This window comes from Platalea leucorodia (assembly GCF_965183815.1).
Source record: "Platalea leucorodia genome assembly, chromosome: 14".
In the NCBI taxonomy this organism is placed as follows: domain Eukaryota; kingdom Metazoa; phylum Chordata; class Aves; order Pelecaniformes; family Threskiornithidae; genus Platalea; species Platalea leucorodia.
The window spans coordinates 7617759-7636474 of record NC_138836.1 but is presented as its reverse complement, the minus strand read 5'-3'; the positions used below and the strand labels follow the sequence as shown (position 1 = coordinate 7636474).

Below are 18716 nucleotides of genomic sequence, written 5' to 3'. Positions count from 1 at the left end.
CGCGGGCAGAGAGCGGGCTGGTGCGGGCCGGGCCGGGCGGCCGCTCCCCTCGCTGGCAGTGCTCGCTAAGATGGCGGACTTCCTGCCGTCCCGCTCCGTGCTGTCGGGCTGCTTCCCCGGCTGCCTGCTCACCAGCGGCGAGGCCGAGCAGCAGCGCAAGTCCAAGGAGATCGACAAGTGCCTCAACCGCGAGAAAACGTACGTGAAGCGCCTCGTCAAGATCCTGCTGCTGGGCGCGGGGGAGAGCGGCAAGTCCACCTTCCTCAAGCAGATGCGGATCATCCACGGGCAGGACTGGGACCGGGCGGCCCGCGAGGAGTTCCGCGCCACCATCTACAGCAACGTGATCAAGGGTGGGTGAGCGGCGGCGGCGGGGCCGGCCCGTGGAGCACCGGGCCGGCGGCCTGCGGGGGCACGGCCCGGCCGGGGGGGTGGGGGCGCGGCGCCCTCGGGGCGGGAGCGGGGGGGGGGGGGGTCCCTCGGGCCGCTGAGAGCCGCGGGGTCGCTGCCTCCTCCTCCCGCACGGTCGGCGCTTTCGTTTCGGGCGCCTCACCCTTTCTCCCGCCCGCCGAGGACGAGCGGCCGCCCGCGGGATGTCAGCCCTGCCGGGACGGGGCGTCCCCCGCGGCGGGCGCTGGCCCGGGCGCGGCCCGCCGTGCTGCGGAGGGCGGTTTCGGCCCCGGGAGCAGCGGCTTCAGTCCGTCGGGTCCCGAGCCTTGCCATTTCCTGGTAACGCGATCGCAGAGACGAGCGGTAATGGATGGGGGAGAGATGCACCTGAAAGGGCGTGAGGATGAGACGTGTCCGGCGCCCGAGGAGGAAGCGCTCTCTGCATTTCGCTTCGGTGGAAGAAACGTTGCCATCGTGTTGGAAACGAGGCTGACACATCAATTAACAGAAACCCGCACGCAGAGCCACTTTTCATAGATGCCTTGCCAAAACCTCCGCACATGGTTTAGGAGCGGGCTCTTGATTTCACTGCTGTCATCCTTACTTAATGGGTCATCCTTACTTATTTTCTCTCTCTTCTCTAAATCGCTCATCAGATTTTCGGTTTGGACTGTGTAATTGTTGGACAAAGTCTTAACTAAGTTTCTCAGAACAGCAAGGCGTTGTCAGACCTCAGCCCCGCTCTTGGAGGGGGATGCGGTCCAGTGATTCTTAAAGAGAATTGTTTTACAAAACTGTTTACAAATCAAGCCTGGAAAAACTATAAATAGCAAGGCAGTAGAAATCACGAGCATGGATGTTGACCAGGTTAAAGTTTATTAACCAAGTAAGGTACTTCCTAGTCTGTGAAAGTATGCACGTAGGAACTGCAGATCTTTTTTGGAGGCTGCTTTCCTGCAGTCATTGCTTTTGACAGATAGAAAAATTATGGAAAGAGAATGAAGCTTGAAAATAATACTTTGACGTTGAACAAGTATGTTATTATACAGACATCTGTTACTACATCTTGATTTCCTTATACCTCTCCCCGTGCCTTTACAGTTGCTTATTCTTACTGGATTTTTTTTTTTTAATTTTCATTTTTTCATCAGTAAATTTAGTACTAGAATTCATTTCCCTGCATTTCCCTTATTGATCACAATGTTTTTTCTTTTAAAGTCCTGTGTAAGAGAAGTTTAAAAATACTCTGTTTCTCCTAGAGAATATTTACCAAAACAACAACAAAAAGTGCAGGGAAGTCTTTAGGTAATACAACTCCTTCTGCACTTAAGCAGTAAAAACATACTTTCTAAAAAGTGCAGTGATTTTAGTAAATGTCTTCATATCTCTGAAAATGTTAAAGGCAGTGATAACTCTCTACAATTAGATATAACTAGATACCAAGTTAATAAGAATACAAGGACTACGGAACCTTAAAATAAGCCATCAGATGGCTTAACAGATTCTGAAATAAGCTTTTAAACGTATTTCATTTGTCTTGTATTCGTGCCAGGTAAATTTAACGACTGTAGAATGGCTCTGGAGATCAGAGGGAAATATAAATATCTGTAAAAAGAGCGTGCTTGGTAGCACGGGTTGGGGATTTAGTAATTAAAACCAGCACTTTTTCAAGAGTTAAACTTGTGCTATGGATATTACACTGTTGATCATGGTCGTGTTTTTCTGATGGCAAATACCCGAGTTTTGATGTTACCTGAGAATGTAGTGCTTTGAGTCGATTTTTCAGAAGCTTTCTGATTTCCTACTGGGTGGATAGTCCTATTGAGCTTTGACTGTACAGAGTAAGTGCATTGTTTGAATCCTTGCAGATTTGTAGGCTGGTGAAATAGTAGATGCTGAGAAAGTCTAATTGCAATGCTCTTTCATGTTGTTAAAGGTGTGAGAGTCCTCGTAGATGCCAGAGAGAAACTTCATATCCCTTGGGGAGATCCTGCTAACCAGAGTAATGGAGATACGATGATGGCTTTTGATACTCGGTCAGTCATGGTGGTGCAAGGCATGGTGGAGACATCAGTTTTTTTGCAGTACCTTCCAGCCATAAGAGCTCTCTGGGCGGATAGTGGCATCCAGCACGCGTACGACAGGCGCAGAGAATTCCAGCTGGTAAGATTTGTGCTCCAGTGTTTTTAACTGAGTGTGTATGATTCTTGTTCTTGTGTTGCTTTTCCGTAAAACGCTGATCAAGCGGCCTGCTTACGGGTCTTAAGGATTTTTGAATGGTAGACTGTTACAATGCAGTATTGCAAACAGATGCATTTAGCTCCTTCCCCCCCCCCCCCCCTTCCTTTTTATAAAACAAGAATAATAAAGAGCTTCTGACATAATTGTCCTCATTTCATATGTGAGAAACCTGAGGTATAGAGGGCTTTTATGTTTTTTAACAAAGCTATTACCTGTGTAGTGTTTTTACCATATGATTATTTTTACCCTTTGTTAACTAGTGCATCGACTTAAAAAAAAATGGTTTGCAGTAAAGGCAATCTTGACAGTAATGTGATTTTTAAGAAAAGATCTGCATGGGTTAATGAGAAGAATTTAAAAACAACTCCCTTCTCTATTCCAATTTGAGCAATCTAGCAAACATTCCCTCTGTATACTTCCTGTTTAATTTTAAATGTCTATGTTAATACTCATGTGATGAGATTTTTGTTATATTGAAGTTCTCAGCTGAAGATGGAGTATACAATTTAACAGTGGGGTTGAGATGGAGTATACAATTCCATAGTGGGGTTAGAAAGGAAAAAGAAACGTCTTGATTCTTGAGCCGGAGCTTTAACTGTCCGTGACAGCTGAAGTGCCTTCGCTCCATTTCCATGCAAATGCTGCAAAAGGAAACAAAGAATTTAAGTTAAATTTGCTGTTTATTGGTTCATAGACTTGCGTAGTAAATACCAGTGGCATAGGGTTTTGTGGGGGTTGAGAACCTTAAAATAGATTAAATCTGTCCTTGTAGGTCTCTTAAACCTAAGTGGCTTTGTGTTTTTATGTCTTAAAAATAACCTTTGTGTTAGTGTGAATCTGAACAATAGCTGATGATGTCTCCTGTTGAGCTATTATGAATGGTTGTGTAATCATACTCGGGACTTAAATAGGTTGTGTAAATACTCTATAAATATGTACGGCCCTGATCATGGAATGTCTTCTAGAGATTGCAGAATGGGCAGGTGCTCGAGTAGCCTATCACCTGCCCAGCCTAGTCCTGAGCCATGTAAATAAGTTTCTAATGAGATCTATTGCTCCTTGCATTTTGCCTTCAAAGTGATCATAAAAGGGTAATTGCTTTGCTGTAGTCAAGATCCTCTTCTGGTGCAGATGTGACTTCTAGTGACGTAGTTTCTGTGCTGGAGTGATCTGTTTTAAAATTCGTTAAATAAAATTGTTTTGTGTTCGATTAGACATCTTTAGTGACTTCAGGCTAAGTAGCAAAGGAAAAGCGAGCTATTACTATTCTGTTGTCTAGAGTCTCTGAGAAGTAGGTTCTTTCCATAACTGAAGCATGTGCAGAGTTTCGCTTTGAGTAGGATTTGAAGAATGTGTTCTTCCGAATCCGACAGAAAAAGAACTATTGCTTTCTTTTGGAAATCCCTAAATCTATATAATGTTTTCTGCAAAAATATATATGGATCATGTTGTGTTTTAGGCAGAACTCAAGAATTTTTTTTAAGTGCTTTTAATAGTTGAGTACTATCCTAATACTAATTTTTGAAAGTAAGGTAACTGCTTTATTTATACTCACATTGCTTTATTTCCTAAATCCTTTCAAAATCTCAGCCCAAGATATTTATGCCAAGTTATAAACATGAAAAAAAAAATGGAATGATGTCATTGTATTGAGTGCAGGCAGTGTAATCAGTGCTGGCCAAGCGTGAAGTCTCGTTTTTACCCCAGTAAGCTTCCAGCTTAAGTTATGACAAAGCTCCATGTGGGTGGCAGAATGGCAGAAGACTCCTGAAAGCAGTACATATTTTTGCTGTACCTGCTGACAGGCTTTGTAGAAGAGCTCTCAGAGAGTTTAGACGTATGCAGTAACATGGAAGGAAGGCACAAATGGTTAAGGAGGGAGTGACAGGCGTACCCGAGTCAGGAGGTTGAGCAGGGGGAAGTTGGAAGAGACGCAGACAGTTCAGTTGTGTCAAGGACTAACTCTTGAAGTAAGGATTCAAGACTGAAAGTTGTTAGCATTGTAGAATGGGGAATAAGAGAAAAATACTGTTCTGCTTCCAGTTCAACTGCTTGTGGCAAAACATGTAATGAAAGGAGAGATACAAGCAACCATTAGATGAGTAGGAGAGAGGGAAAAGTGGCATGAAAAAAAGTGTAAAATTCTGGGACTGAGCATGGTAGCAGAGTATTATTGGACTGTATATACTCTAACTTCTTTTCAGACTGTTGAGTGAGTTTAACTTTTTTCACTGGACCGAGTTTGACACTGTGCTGAAAAACATGGTTCACATTAAGAGAGCACAGGCAGGAATGCTGGGAAAGTATTGTTTATCATGGGAATAGGACACTTTGGGGCAAAGGTAGAAGTGAGCAAATGAAGAACAGAGCAGTGATGGATAAGGAGTGAAAAATGTCAAAATTTACATAGAAATTCTGGAGGAAAGGAAGCAAGAGTGTGTAGTTCTTGAAGCCATTTGTAGCGTGGACAGATAGGAAGTACAGAGAAAGAGGGTTTAAGATTAAAGTTTCTGCATGTATATGGTTAAAACTGAAAGACATACGTACATTTGTGAGAGATCATTGAGCTGTTCTTGCTTTTTTTGTTTTTCTCCATCATCTTTCACTTACAATGCCAGAGATGATGCTAGGAGCCTAAAGAAACAATGTGGTCTTTTTATAGCAGCATGAGAGGGGAAAAAACAGAACTTGGTTGTATTTTAAGGGAATTAGAAATCATCGTTTCCATGCCTAGTTCTCTGGAGTGTCCTTCCTCATTTTGTTAACTGAAGTGGTCATGGGGATAGTCAATATGATTTATTTTCCTTGGTATAAAAATAGGGGCCTTCTGGCCACTAACAACAGTATTTATGAAAATTCATTAGTTCATGCTTGTGTAGCGCTTTAGAACTGGAAAGAGCTAATTACAGCTTAGTACAGTATATGCCACTTCAATACTTCTCAGGTGGTTAATATTATAATCCCTCAAATTTTATTACCAACCGAAGCCACTCAGGTGATGTATAGTTCTACTAACACAGTTAACTAAAGACTATTTTGGCTCTGTAGCTTAGTCAGTTCCTGTAACTTACACTTAGGATTCTGGTCATCCTCCAGCTTTCTCTCCTTCATCTACTGAGCTTATTTCTCCTACGGCCTCCAGTCAGATGGCTAACATGGATTAGTTATGCAGTTAGTCTGTATCAGCCTAACGCTTTCTGACATCTAATTAACATTTCAGATTTCTCATTGCAAGTTGCTTTCCAGTAAAGATCTGAAATGACTTGGATAAACACACCCATTATCTTAATTCTACAACATGCAAACTGATTGAACTAGACATTTCCTAGCTTTTATATTTATACTCGTGAGCTATTCAGTTATGTGGTTGCAAAGGTTTACTGTTCTCACTGAGATTTGCTTTGAGGCAAAGCTGAGGAGTGTCTGGTCCTGGTGCTACGTATCTAGTAACGCCGAGAAAGTACTTCAGTGTAAGAGTACTGTTGTACGCTGCCTCTCACTTCAGTGTGCTTGCTGTGAACTTGCATTTCTTGAATTTGCTGCGGGAGTTGTTAACAGAGAAGCGTTTTGAAGTAGTCTCCAGGAACCTTCTCATTCTCTGAGAATGGAAAAGTGGGATGAGAGCTGAGTTGCTCAGATGGGTGATAAGCTTTGAATGTGTTAAAGGTTTGTTCCTGTTAAAGATAACTTTTGGGTGGGTTTGGATGTTTGCTATCAGCAGTTGTTGATCTTCAGATAGATATTTTGCCCTACTTGCAAATTACACTGAACGTTGTTTGGGGTTTTTTTTATGCCACGAACCTGCAATATGCAGGGGCAGCGATGACGCTTTATTCTGTCCACATTTGCATAGAACTGCAGACATAGATGATACGGTAAGGATGATAGGATATGCATTTACCTCTGGATCCTGTTTACTTCTGTGACATGTCTGCAAGTGCTAGATCAGATTATAGAAGACAGGAAAAGGCGTGTTCAGCTTGAAGTTGTACTGCTAGTTTTGCTGCAGCTTCTCTGTAGCATTTTTCTATTGCAGAGTAGTATTTTTGGAGAATGTTGTTCAGTTTACTGGAAGATTGTATTTTATCTTATTCTGGTTGGGCTTTTCTGGGTTCTGTCTCTGAATATTGGTAGGGCTGTCGTACACACGAGAACATTAAATTAGCTCTACTGGAAATAATGAGTCCTCAAATGGCCACTGCAAAGCATTAGCAAAATTTACCATTCTTTCAGGTGTACAGGCAACACGTCCTTGAAATGTGCTTGATGACAGAGTAGTGATCCTGCGGAGGTCAGTGGTGTTTGAAGCCAGGCTGGGCAGCCAGATGTTGAGGTCTTGCTCTTTCTCAAGTGTGGATGCCCATCTTATGAAACAGTTGTGAGGTCAGTGCTTCAGTATCTCTCTGAAGTCATAAGTGTAGAACCTGGAAAAAGATTATCTTATCTGTCGTTCATGAAATGCCTCTACACCATATTTGTGACACTGAATTCCAGTATTCATCCTCTGCAACCTCCCCACACCCCTAAGTTGGGGGGTAGAGATGTCTTTCTCCCCTCCCTTTCCCAGTTCGCCTCTTGGTTCTGGGATTGGGTGTTTGGTTGTCCTGCTCTGTTTCTGCTTGAAGTGCGTAGGTGGTGATGCTATTGGGACATGCTTGAGTGCTTGAACTGTTGGTAGAAAGTTTCTCAGACTGATAGAAGAATCTTCTTCGTTACAGATATGAGATCTGATCACCCAGCGTTTCTGTAAACACATGCATTGACTATTTGGGCACCTAATCATATAATTCAGAGTTACTTTATTTAAACACAATGTTGTAATTACGCTGAATATTGCTTAAATTTTTGTGGGGAAAACAAAAAATCTGCTGCTTTGTCTGTGTTCAAATATGAACCATTTTCCCCTCCTTCCCCAATCAATAGGTCTGCCAAACATGAAATGACAGGATGGCATGTGTACAGTGAGCATGACTCCTTAAAGCCCTTGGAAAGGTTAGAGCTACTTGCTGTCTCTTCGTGAAAAGGATTTATCAAAGCTTGTTGCTGTAACTGTGGAGAGAAAAGTACCTTACAAATTTGTACTTACGAATGAGTCATTCACATCCTCAGAGAAGACTCAGGGTTCTTGAGGATTTGCTGTTTTTCATGCCCCAATGACCAGATAATGCTGGCTTTGAGTTTGTATTAATAAGGCTCCGTATAGGGATTAACACTAGAGTCAAACACTAAGGAGGCTTCAGTTTCTTTACACTTGGTTTGTGGCCAGAAAGCCTTCAGTATGTGTACTAGTGCTTTGGTAATGGGGATTAACCATAATATTTTAATTGAGCTGAATGATCTTCAGGTGAACTCTTATTTAACACAAAGTGCCATTTTTTATCATTTTCCAAATTGGGTTTAGGACTTCTGTTTCAGCCTGTGTGAGTTATTGTGTTTTGAAAGGCTGTTTCTGGGACTGCCCTCTTCCCTTTCCACCATTCTTCCTTTCCTGTCTGCTCGTGAGCAGTAAAATATTGATGTGTTTGGAGAGCAGTGGCCTTGTATTGCCAATTGATGTTGCACTGCAAGCTGATCTGGTTTTACTTAAGAACATTTTTGCCATAATTTTTTCTGAACGTTACTATTTTTCTTTTTCGTTACTATTATTTTTAAGCACAGGTGTGGCTCTGGATTGAGAGGGCTTTCAGTGGGAGCTGTCTTGATGTGGATGTGTTATCCTAGCACACACATGCCAGGCAGAAGCATGCCGAGTTGTCTTCTCACCAAGAATGATAGCAACTTTTTGGAGGCCTGTGTGTTACATTTAGCTTGTACAAGTGTATCTTTTCTGTGTGGTTTCAGTGCAACCTCTGAGGATGGAATTCTTAATTCAGACTCGATCCAGATATCTGTTTATGGGGAATCACTGCTTTTAAAATGCAGACTTGCACAATACAGTGTGGGAGCAGAGTGATGCGTTCTTACGCATACTCTGTCTTGAACAAGCTATGTCGTATTGATCGCTGTGTGCCTTAGTTTCTTAAACGTTTTGTTGCAGAAGGCCAAAAGGTGACTACTTTTTGCAAAAATTGGTATTTCTGTAACCGAGCCTTGATTAAATAAACGTAAAAAATAATGCCCTTCTGAACATGCTGTGCATGCCAGCAACCTCTGAAGAGTTCAGAGGAAGAGACTTTCTCGGCCTTTCACACGTCTTGAATGTGTGAAACTGTTCTCAGCAGATTCTTTTAAATTGCTGCAAATGTGTTAGATGAGCTTTTGCTGCCTCTGCGAGACCTTGGTATGAGCCTTATTCATTCAGAGCCCATTTCCTTGCTGCCTACTAACCTGCAAGACACTACATGTTAGTACCTGTAGAACTGTCTTGTTACATTACTTCACAGAATTTAAATGTAGTAATGGCTACACCATTCTCTGTCCATTTAGAAATGACTTACTAAATATAAGCCCAATCTACACTACAAGGTCCCAGTATTCATAGCTGTCAGCAAATCTCCACGCTGGCAAAACATGCGGTATGAATGCAGCTGTGATCTTCCATCTATATAGGTGAACTTAATTTTGCACCTGAGGCAAAGAATACAGAGTGATCTTTTTCATATGTAAATACGGGATCCTTTAGGATTAAGGTGCAATGCCAGGGGCAGTGTTGATTTGTGCTGCTGTTCCTTAATTTGAGCTTAGTGTAACAAGATTTCAGCCTTAGAGGCTAGTTAAGTCTGCTCTCACTGAGCATGTATTACACTAAGGTTATATTTGGATGACTGTTTTGGCTGTCTTTATTAACCTAAACTTCAGTTCATGATAAATGCTATTTATATGTTCTGAGTTCATGCTGTACCTCTTATGCAGAACTAGCAAAGCGGTAGGAAACTTCAGCTTGTGGTAGCTGAGGAAGTTGCCTAATAAAATGTGAGAAAACGTAAGTGCAGCTGACCTTACTACGTAAGAAAAGCGATAGAATAACTGTACTAGTGTTTCACATAGAAAGCAAGATAATCTCCATACCAGCATTGTGTCTACTGGCACTTTTTTTTGTCAGTATCTAAATTTACCACAAATCAGTTGAGAAGTTCAGGAGGTGCAGAGCCTGCCCTTTTGCAGAACCGGTTGCTGTATCATGGATGGTGCTGATGGAGTCCAGCTGATAGCAAGTCGTATCCTGTATTGCTCTGGAATATGAAACCTTTGTTTATATCTTAAAGGTGAATAAATGGGTCATAGAACACAATATTTGTCAACTTGGCAGCCTCGAACAATAAAGGTATTTAATCCAAATAAAAATCTCTGAATAATCCTAGAGACTAACCCCTATACTCTACAAGCCCTATACTCTACAAGCCCAGTAATTTGACAGGTCGAATTTAAATGGTGAATAAAGAAAATGTTTAAGACTACATCAGCAGCTAAAGAAGGTCCTAAATTATTTCCAGTATCTTCTCCACTTGCATGTCTGCATTAACAATAAACATCAGGTAATACAGCTGGAAAAGTTGAGGAATTTTAAATATAGAAAACACCCTGAATTCTTTCTCATCACAGTAACTGACAACTTCCAACTATTTCAGAGAAGAAAATTTTTGTACTATAATAGGCAGCGAGCTGACTTCTACAGCCCTTAATTCCCTGTACCATGCTGCACACTTCTCCGTCATGGTCATTCGTGCCTTAAATGTTTCCCCGGTACTTCATAGTCTCCTCAGTTAAAATAACTGGAATATCATGCTCCTCTTCAGTGACTTAACCAAGGAACTGAAAAGACCCCAAATTCTTTTTATGGATGAGAGGTACAGGAATGCGCAATCACACATGAGTTTCTGTATCTTTTTCTTTTGTTTAATGATGCCAGAGAAATCATTTTAAACGAACCAACAGGAGTGTCGGCAGACTGCCTGGAAGCGCTTCTCACTGGGCACGTGATGGTATTTGATCACCCGCTGGTGATCAAATAAAGAGGAGGCAGAATTTGCAGGTGAGGAAACACAGTGCATTGACACTGTCTGTAATTCAAAGTATCTACACAAAATAGTGTGTTTAAAAAAAAAAATACTAAATTTTACATGTGGATGGTATTGGGACCTTTAACTGTTTTCACTAGCAAACAGTTATATAGTTGCTCTAGTAATTAATTTCTAGTTTTTCTATTTCTAGTTAATTTCTAGTATGAAATTCTACAAGTGATGTGAAGTGTTTGCAGCCTCTTGGATGTTGCTGCTGTTTAGTCTTGTGTACTTTACTGTTAGTTTGAGTGCTTTAGAGACAGCTTTTACTAATTTTTAAAAACACTAATATTCATATAATGATACATGTAGATCTTTCACAAGACCTAGTGAATTATCACTGAATCTTGTCAGATAGCTTATAACAAGAGCTGATATATTAGTATGTCACTGTTTGCAAACAGAAGTACCAGAACTTAATTGAAATGAATTCTGCTAATTGAGGCAGAGGAAGGAACTAAAAAGCATTTGGTCATCTGGATTTCTCATGAGGCTGAAATAGGAACCAAATGTATTTTGCATCCTAGGGATACTTCAGTGCGTGTATTGGTATCTAGTTTAGGGTTCTGCTTTTGAAATGTTGTGATTTAGTTTACAGAGTATGCAATAATGGGCTTTTCAAGCATCTTAAAGTTCAGTATGGCCAGTTTTAGTGCTGATATGTTTCCACATGCCAAATATTTTTCATGTTTTTGGGAGCCTTTGCTGGTCTTGTACAACTTGGAAGCAAGTAAAGCTCTAGATGATGGATGGAAGATTTGCAGACTCACTACTGCTGCAGTGTTAGATTAAATGCAGCTTGAGTTGCAAACACATGAAGTCATGGAGCCAGTGGGTCAGTGCACTGAAAGAAGAGCAAATGTTTACAGTCTGGTTCCAGTCTGTTTTGTGCGCAAAACATCTGAAGTTTATATAGATGCTTCCCAGAGTGTAAATAGTAATTGGGAGGTGGCTGTTTCGCCTTGGTCAGTGCATGTTTTCATAGGACTTCTAGGTCTGCGTGTGTGCCGTGACTTGGAAGATTTGTTTCGTCAATGAAATTTGAAAATCTTTCGCAAAGTATCGGTGTCTTTCCTAAAGTAAACTTTCTGGAAGAGGAGTTTGGATTGTAAATATTTACTGAGGGAGAGAGTAAAAAGATCTCTGAAGAAAGAAAGTGCACCTGATCTTGTGGACAGCATATCCTAATTTGCTTTCATGGATTAATTTCTGTTCAGGTTCTGGCAAACAGAAGCATCTTTGTTAGATGCTCTGGTTCTGCGTGTGTTGTGTCCTATATGCCATTTATTGTATTTCTTAACCTGGCTCTGATCTCTGGAAGGGGCTGCGGTAGACTTGAGTTTGCTTCCTATTTGGAAGCATTGGTGATCCTAAGGAAAATGACACACCAGGATAAATGCTGTGTGTTCCTAGGGTTTTTAATTGTGAGAAGGACTTTCAGCAAACTTTTGGGTTTTGCTCTTCAGTTGTACAAATGGAATATCACTTCATACGACTCAAAGCTATGCAGTTTCTTAAAATTCTCAGCTGTTCATAGAATATGGCACATCCTGGTTTCCAAGTAGTCTTTCAGAGTTAGTTAGAAATATGATAACAGAGTGCCTTGCATGGAAGAAATTGTAGTTCTGTAGGCTTTAATGGAATGCTGTTTCATGCCTAAAAGCTGTAGTGAATTTTCATACTTTTAAGCAAGTTTTGTTAAGGATCTGGCAATTACATTCCTTCTTCAGGAGAGGGGAGGGATACCTAGCAAAGAAAAATGAAATTGGATTTCTTCCCTCTTAGGAAAGTAATTCAAAACTGGAACAGTTTGCTCTGTGGTATATTAGTATGCGGATTGAGTTCTGCTTAGTGCTTGATCATGTCTTTGGTTAATTGGGGATAGCATGTTATATCTGAAACAGTGGAAATACTCTACTGGTTGGAGAAAATCCGAGTCTCAATTGTGTAAGTGAATGAGGCACTTCAAAGGGTAGTGCAGAACTGAATTCAGTGCAAAAAGGAGAAACGGCTGATACTGGAGCCTTATCTGGACTATTTAGTTATCGACTGACTTGCACGTGGCTTGGCGTACCTCCCCTCTTTCACTCGCGGCTGCTATGGCAGCCGTAGCAGATGCTCCTGGGTACCCAGCAGCTTGCAGATGCTGCCACGGAGTAGTGCAAGAGCTCAGGTTGGCGTGCTCTGTCTTCCTCCATTTGTTATCCACGTTTTGAGAATTATGGATTAATTGGATTACACAGTAAATAGGGGATAATAGATTAAAGGGATATTATTGGGTTAAAAGCCTTCTTAAACCCCTTCACGTTTCTTTGTTAACGCCATTATATAAGATAAAAATGTCAGTCATGAAGTAAACTTGGTGTGACTCCTGCTGTTCTTGGTGCTTTTATAGCTTCATGCTGTTGAGCACCTTACCCGCAATGTGATCAGCTGTTCTGAATACAAATTCTGCTCTGCTACCGAAAGGTTTTACAAAAGATTACTTCTATGAGTCAGGATTTCAACCTTTCCTTTTTTTTAGGACAGATACTCATTTTGTGTGACCGAACACAGGACAGGTTTCACTTCTACACTATGTGATGCAGTTCTGATCGCTTTTAAAAAAGTCAAATACAACTTGAGCTGCAGGCAGGAAGTGCTGAAAAGAGGAAATAGGACAGTGCTCTCCCAGGTAGGGTGAGCTGTGACGCATTTGTGACGGGCATTGGTGGAGAATGGGATTGTTTTGTACTGCTCTATTAGCAAACATAGCCTGCGTCTGAAACTCTCCAGTCTTACAAAGAAGCAGCAATTAATCCCAATGTACTGAAATTTTATCTTTGAAAATGGGCAGATCAGATTTAAATGACTATTCAAATGGTTGAGCTGGAGAGAAAGAAGCCAGGAGATCCTGAAATGTCTGGTCTTGACATCTTTAGCCCTTTTAAGGCTGGTCCATTAGTGCTTCCGCTGGCAGCAGTGCCATTTTAAAGCAATTTGCCCTTCCTTCTTGGGGAGGGAGGGACTAGTTTAACACTGGAGCAGTTGGCTGGTCTGCACATGGCTGCAATGATGCTCATGTGGACATAACTGGGGACTGCTTTGTTTTGGCAGCAGTGCCAGTTTATGCTGGTTTTAACATAACTTTGGCCATAATTAACACTTAGAGAAAGGAAATGTACTTCTCTCCAGGAAATGTGTTTTGTGTTAGCACACTCAAATATTTTGACCCAGACTTGCAGTTTGGTAAGTAAATACACTGTTGCTTACCTTGACGCTTTTCCCTAAATACCTTTAGCACCCTTATTAAAAATTAGTTATTGTATATGCTTATTGTAAACTCCCAAAACACTGCTAATAAAATTACTGCTTAAACAGAGAGCACTATATCAAGCGTTAGAGCATAGGAGTGGCAATTGGGAAACAAATTGTTTCCCCTTACCTTAGGAGATACCAAGCAAGTTGCTGAATTGCTGCTATAAAATAGGGAAAGTATCTGGTTTTTAAATTTAGTTCCTTGAATAAGCAAGTTATAGGCATGAATGTGTAGAAGTTTTGCCCTATTCTGTTGCCTGGGGCATGTTTGAAAGAGGAATCCTCAATAGAACACTCTGGGAAGAGTGACTGGTGAGAGGAGTTAATTTGTAGAAACCTGAAAGCGGTGAAGGAACGAAGATTATTTTATTTACCTCCAAGTTTGAGGCCAGTAAAAGAAACCAAGCCAATTCAATGTCTCGACAATAGACTTGGTTCAACTTCTGCTGGTCTAACAATCAAGACAATTGTGGATTTGATCTCAATGATATAATTAGGGCTAGGTGCATTCATGGCATAAATGTATCATCCGGATCATCTGCCTCTTTTGTGTAATGTTATGGACATCCCTCATTTGGGTGGAGGAGGAGGAGGTTGTAGTGCTCTCTAATACCTCTCCCACTAGGAAATCTGCATTGATTTGACTAAAACATTTCTCCGTTAATTATCTCTGTGCTTATTACTGAAATTTCAGACGACATCTGGTGAAACCTCAGTAGCAGCAGTATTGATGTGCAGTCAGTCGTCTTTTGAACCAGGTTGGGGTGGGGTGTCAAGAAAGTAAAGCTTGGAGATTCTTTTCTCTGGGCTCTTTGCCAAAATCCTCAGATATGGATTTATCTGGATTAAACCTCTAACAGAAAAAAACCATACATAATGAAGTGTATGCTGTAAGGTTTATTAGGGTGTTGTAAGATGCAGAATTTTAAGGCTCTGTTTATTCCTCCATCATCTTTCTTCCTTCAAGCTGCTTTTCCCATGTTATGGATGGTTTGGTTTGCGTTTCAATTTAGGCATGTACATGCCAACCTAAAAACATTGTAGTTACCTGTTCTTATTCTAAACTGGGCTTTTAAAAAAGCTTTTTGTTGTTGTTTTTGGTTTTGTGTTTTTTGTGGGGTTTTTATTGAATAAAATAGGAAATCTTTGTTTCTCTTCCCCCGAAATTCAAATAAGGTCAGGAAGAGAAAATATTTGGTGGTTCCTGTAATTCTAATCTAGAGTTACTAAGTTGTATCTCCTATTTTCTTTAAATATCTGATTTATTCTTTCAGATACTTAGTAAGTCTTGTCATTTCAGTATGTTCCACTGAACTTGAAGCCAAACATAGATGGTTTGATAAATTGTATGTTTCTTTCTTTAAACCTTGTGATGACTACATCTTTATTTGATGCTTCCCCCCCCCCCCCTTTTTTTTTTTTTAAGTGATTGCTCTCGGAAAATATGTAGTGTCTGTGTTCCCCTAGAACAGCTAAAAAGCCATTTGGCTATGCTAAGGTCTCAACAAATCATATTTAGATTACTGACATTGTTTTCATGGAAACCAAATAAATTGGTGCCACTTCCTGGGTTTAAAAGATGCGTTCATCTGTTGTGTATTTCATGTAGTCTTTTTTTTTTTTTTTTCCCCAAAAAAATATTTTTGTGGTTACTTTGCTTTAGGCACTAACTAGCAACGTTTTAGACAGTAATCTTTCTCTGTGCCATGTTTTGTTTATAAGAGATAAGCAATCTGGTTTACTTCAGAAGACCACAGGAGTAGCTACGATACATTATTGTCTTACAGGTAAATGACCAATATGTGCTGTAATCCTGTCTTTGTAGAAAGAGTGTATTACATAAAACTTGAAATATTTCATTGTACAGGCATGAGCAAGACTAGTTAAAATAAACGCAGCGTTGTAAGGGAAGCTGTAGTTGTAACATCAAGTACCTTGATAAGAATATGATTTAGTTGTGTTTCCTTGTAAATCACTTGTAAGTTCATGATGAAATGATTTAGCTTGGCTTTCTTCAGTAGGGATCACAAGACTCCAGGAGGCACACAAGCTGTTTTGAATCAAACCTTTCTGAAAATGGAGTACTTGACAGTTATGAATAAAGTTATTTAACAGTCAGCTTCCTGTGGTTTACATGCATTTCTGAATCAGGAGGAGACTGAAGGGCTGCAGCTGAGATGTGTATACTCCATCTGAACAAAAAAAGGCATCTTCTACAAGTAATTAAAGTGATTGCTTAAAATCTGATATTCTGATATGATTTATTTTAATACTGTACTAAAAGAGCAAAAGTGCAGTCATCTAACCCTGGAAGCTCTTTGAAGCTAATGTGTAGGCCATTCATTCTGTTGTATTGGTGTGTGTTCAAGACATTTGCTTTATTGCAGCACGTCAACATGCATACGAGAAATGCGCTCAAGCCTGCGTTTGACTTTGTCACTTCTGTTGGCATCTTTGGGCCTATGCTTTAAGTTAAGTAGAAGGAAGCGGGCAGTGGAGGAGTAAGGCTTGATAGCATGGTTCCTGCAGTGTAACAGGCCATTAGTTACCTTCAGCCACACTTCAGAAGTTTGCAGTTCAGAACTGCTCAACTGTAAAAATGACTTTAAAGGGTTCACCTGTGTTTAGAAAAAACCCCAAAAGTCCACCTGTGACTAATTTAAGATCTTCACAACACGCTATTTTTTTAACTAGATCTTGAATTTAAATTTCCATTGTATGTGCTCACAGAACATGGAGTGAAGACAACGGGAATGTAATGGAGAAATACAGAGTTTTTTCATGGGGGTAGATCCTGCAGTTTCTCAGTCTCCGATTGATTTTTGTCATTGGTGTGGCTCCTTTGTGGCATGACTGCAGCAGATTGACTGCTGCAGCAGCCACGTGGCAGGGGCTGGACGCGGTGAGCCGCACTGGAGTTGGTGGGGCAGAGTGGGGAAACCCGGTTTCTTTTTTCTAGTCATCTGGGGTAAACCAGAGAGTTTACAGTTTGTCTAAAGGGAAATTTTAGAATGCAACAACTGTCTCTTGAATACAGGCGTTTAAATATAGCTGCTGTCATCAGTCTACAGAGTGAGATCTAGTTCCGTATCTAATATCAAGGAAAAGTAGCCTAACACAGAAGCTGTCTCTGGAGCTGCTGTTGTACAGGATTGTGAATGGACCATTTTCTTACTCACTTTTAACAATTACTGGCATTAAGGCTTTCCTTGGTGGTTGTGTGGTGGGTTTTTCAGTGTGTTTCTCTTCATTATTGTGTAAAATACATAGGTTCACCCCTTTGGAAAAGGACCAGAAGTCTTTCGTGGTTGCTTTGTAATGCTGCTTTTTTGAAGCTTATTTAAAATGGGTCAAAACTCTTCAGTTCCACAGTACTGCATTCTGATAACAATCTGTTAGTCGGAGTTTGCTCTTCAAGAGTGTCTGTAGTTAGCAGAGCTTAGCCTGCTAATATGGAAATGTCCAGGTCAGATAGAAAATTACCACTAGGCAAGGCACTGGCTTGTAGCTGTATGATACGGAGGGGTGTCTGGAACATGAGGGAGGAACAGATGACGAATTTGAAGCTGTTGTAAGTTCTTGATGCCATGCAAATTGATCAAAGCCAATGACTGAACAATTTTGTCCTTAAATACAGAGTTGAGTCATGTTGACGGCACTTGCTTGGTGTGTCATGGTAGTGGTCTGAATAGGTTTTCGTAAAGGACTGAGTGGAAGATGTGGAGGAGGGAAACTGGTATGCCACTGCTTTATTAACTGCATTATGCTTGTAAGTGATTGCTTTTATAGTTATATATCTTGAGTTTCAGAATGGCCACCTTGATATTTGTCTGCCGTTGGCTTTGATACATGACAGCCTAGGAAGCTAAGCAGTCTTCTCGGTGTGCTTTCTGGCACTTACTTTACTGTTGGGTATGTGGCTCTAGAGCATTGCTGTTGCTGCAGGCCGATGTATTTTGCATTCATGTTTTCAGGAAATCCCCTCTTTTGGGAAGCTGCTTCTGGGGGTGTTTTGTGACCTTTACGGGCTGTGGCTTACTCATCTGCTCCAACTGCTCAATCCATTGCAGTAGCAGTAAGCCCTGGGACTTAAAGGAGAGGTGGTAACTCGTGCATTCCAGTACTGTGGAGTTAATGCTTCTCTAGGGAGTAGGCATTGCCGTAAGTAGTGTACAAAAGAACTGTCTAAGATCAAAATATATGTTTGCATGCACACATACACACACGCATACTTACAGCCTCTGAGGCCCGGGTATTCTAGAATAAATACCTGCACTTAATGAGTCTGAAATCTGGCTGATTGGTACATAGTCCTGTTGGGGAGGGAGGGTTGCCAGCTCCTACTAGGACCTAAAAAAGAAATTAAGTCTGACCTTAAACTTTATTTTGTCTTAACATTCAGCTACAGACAGTGGTCTTAGTACTTGTAAGGCCTGAATTCTGATCCTGTTACTCCTGCTTGGGAAGCTTGATGGATTTGTGTATCAAGGTTGTATATTTTTATTTTCTGTGAAATAGGAATGCTCTTCCCCAAACACTTTTCTTACAGGATTGAGGCTAGAATGGATTTCTGAAGTGCTGAAAAAGCTGTAGGTGTAAAATACTGCCATCATTGCAAGCAGTTGCTGCTGTGTGCCACTAGGCTTTAAAATGGTTAGTGTTACTGCTGCAGTTTTTCACCCTAGAGAAAATCGGTAACGTTAAGCCATACAGAAGGTAAAATAAGGTAGTAGAACTGTGTTGGACTCCTTCCTGCAGGTGTGTCAAGCAGAAGGCATGTTTCAACCA

The 18716-nt window shown here is 40.9% G+C and overlaps 1 protein-coding gene across 1 annotated transcript in view; it reads left to right on the top strand.

The window, feature by feature from the left end:
- The window catches only part of GNA13 (G protein subunit alpha 13), a 29822-nt gene continuing 11106 nt past the window's right edge, over positions 1–18716 (top strand). Inside the window, exons 1-2 of the mRNA XM_082326686.1 lie at positions 1–353; positions 2327–2553. Of these exons, the coding sequence (XP_082182812.1) occupies positions 71–353; positions 2327–2553 (510 nt within the window). The 5' untranslated portion in view covers positions 1–70. The remainder of the gene's footprint in view (positions 354–2326; positions 2554–18716) is intronic.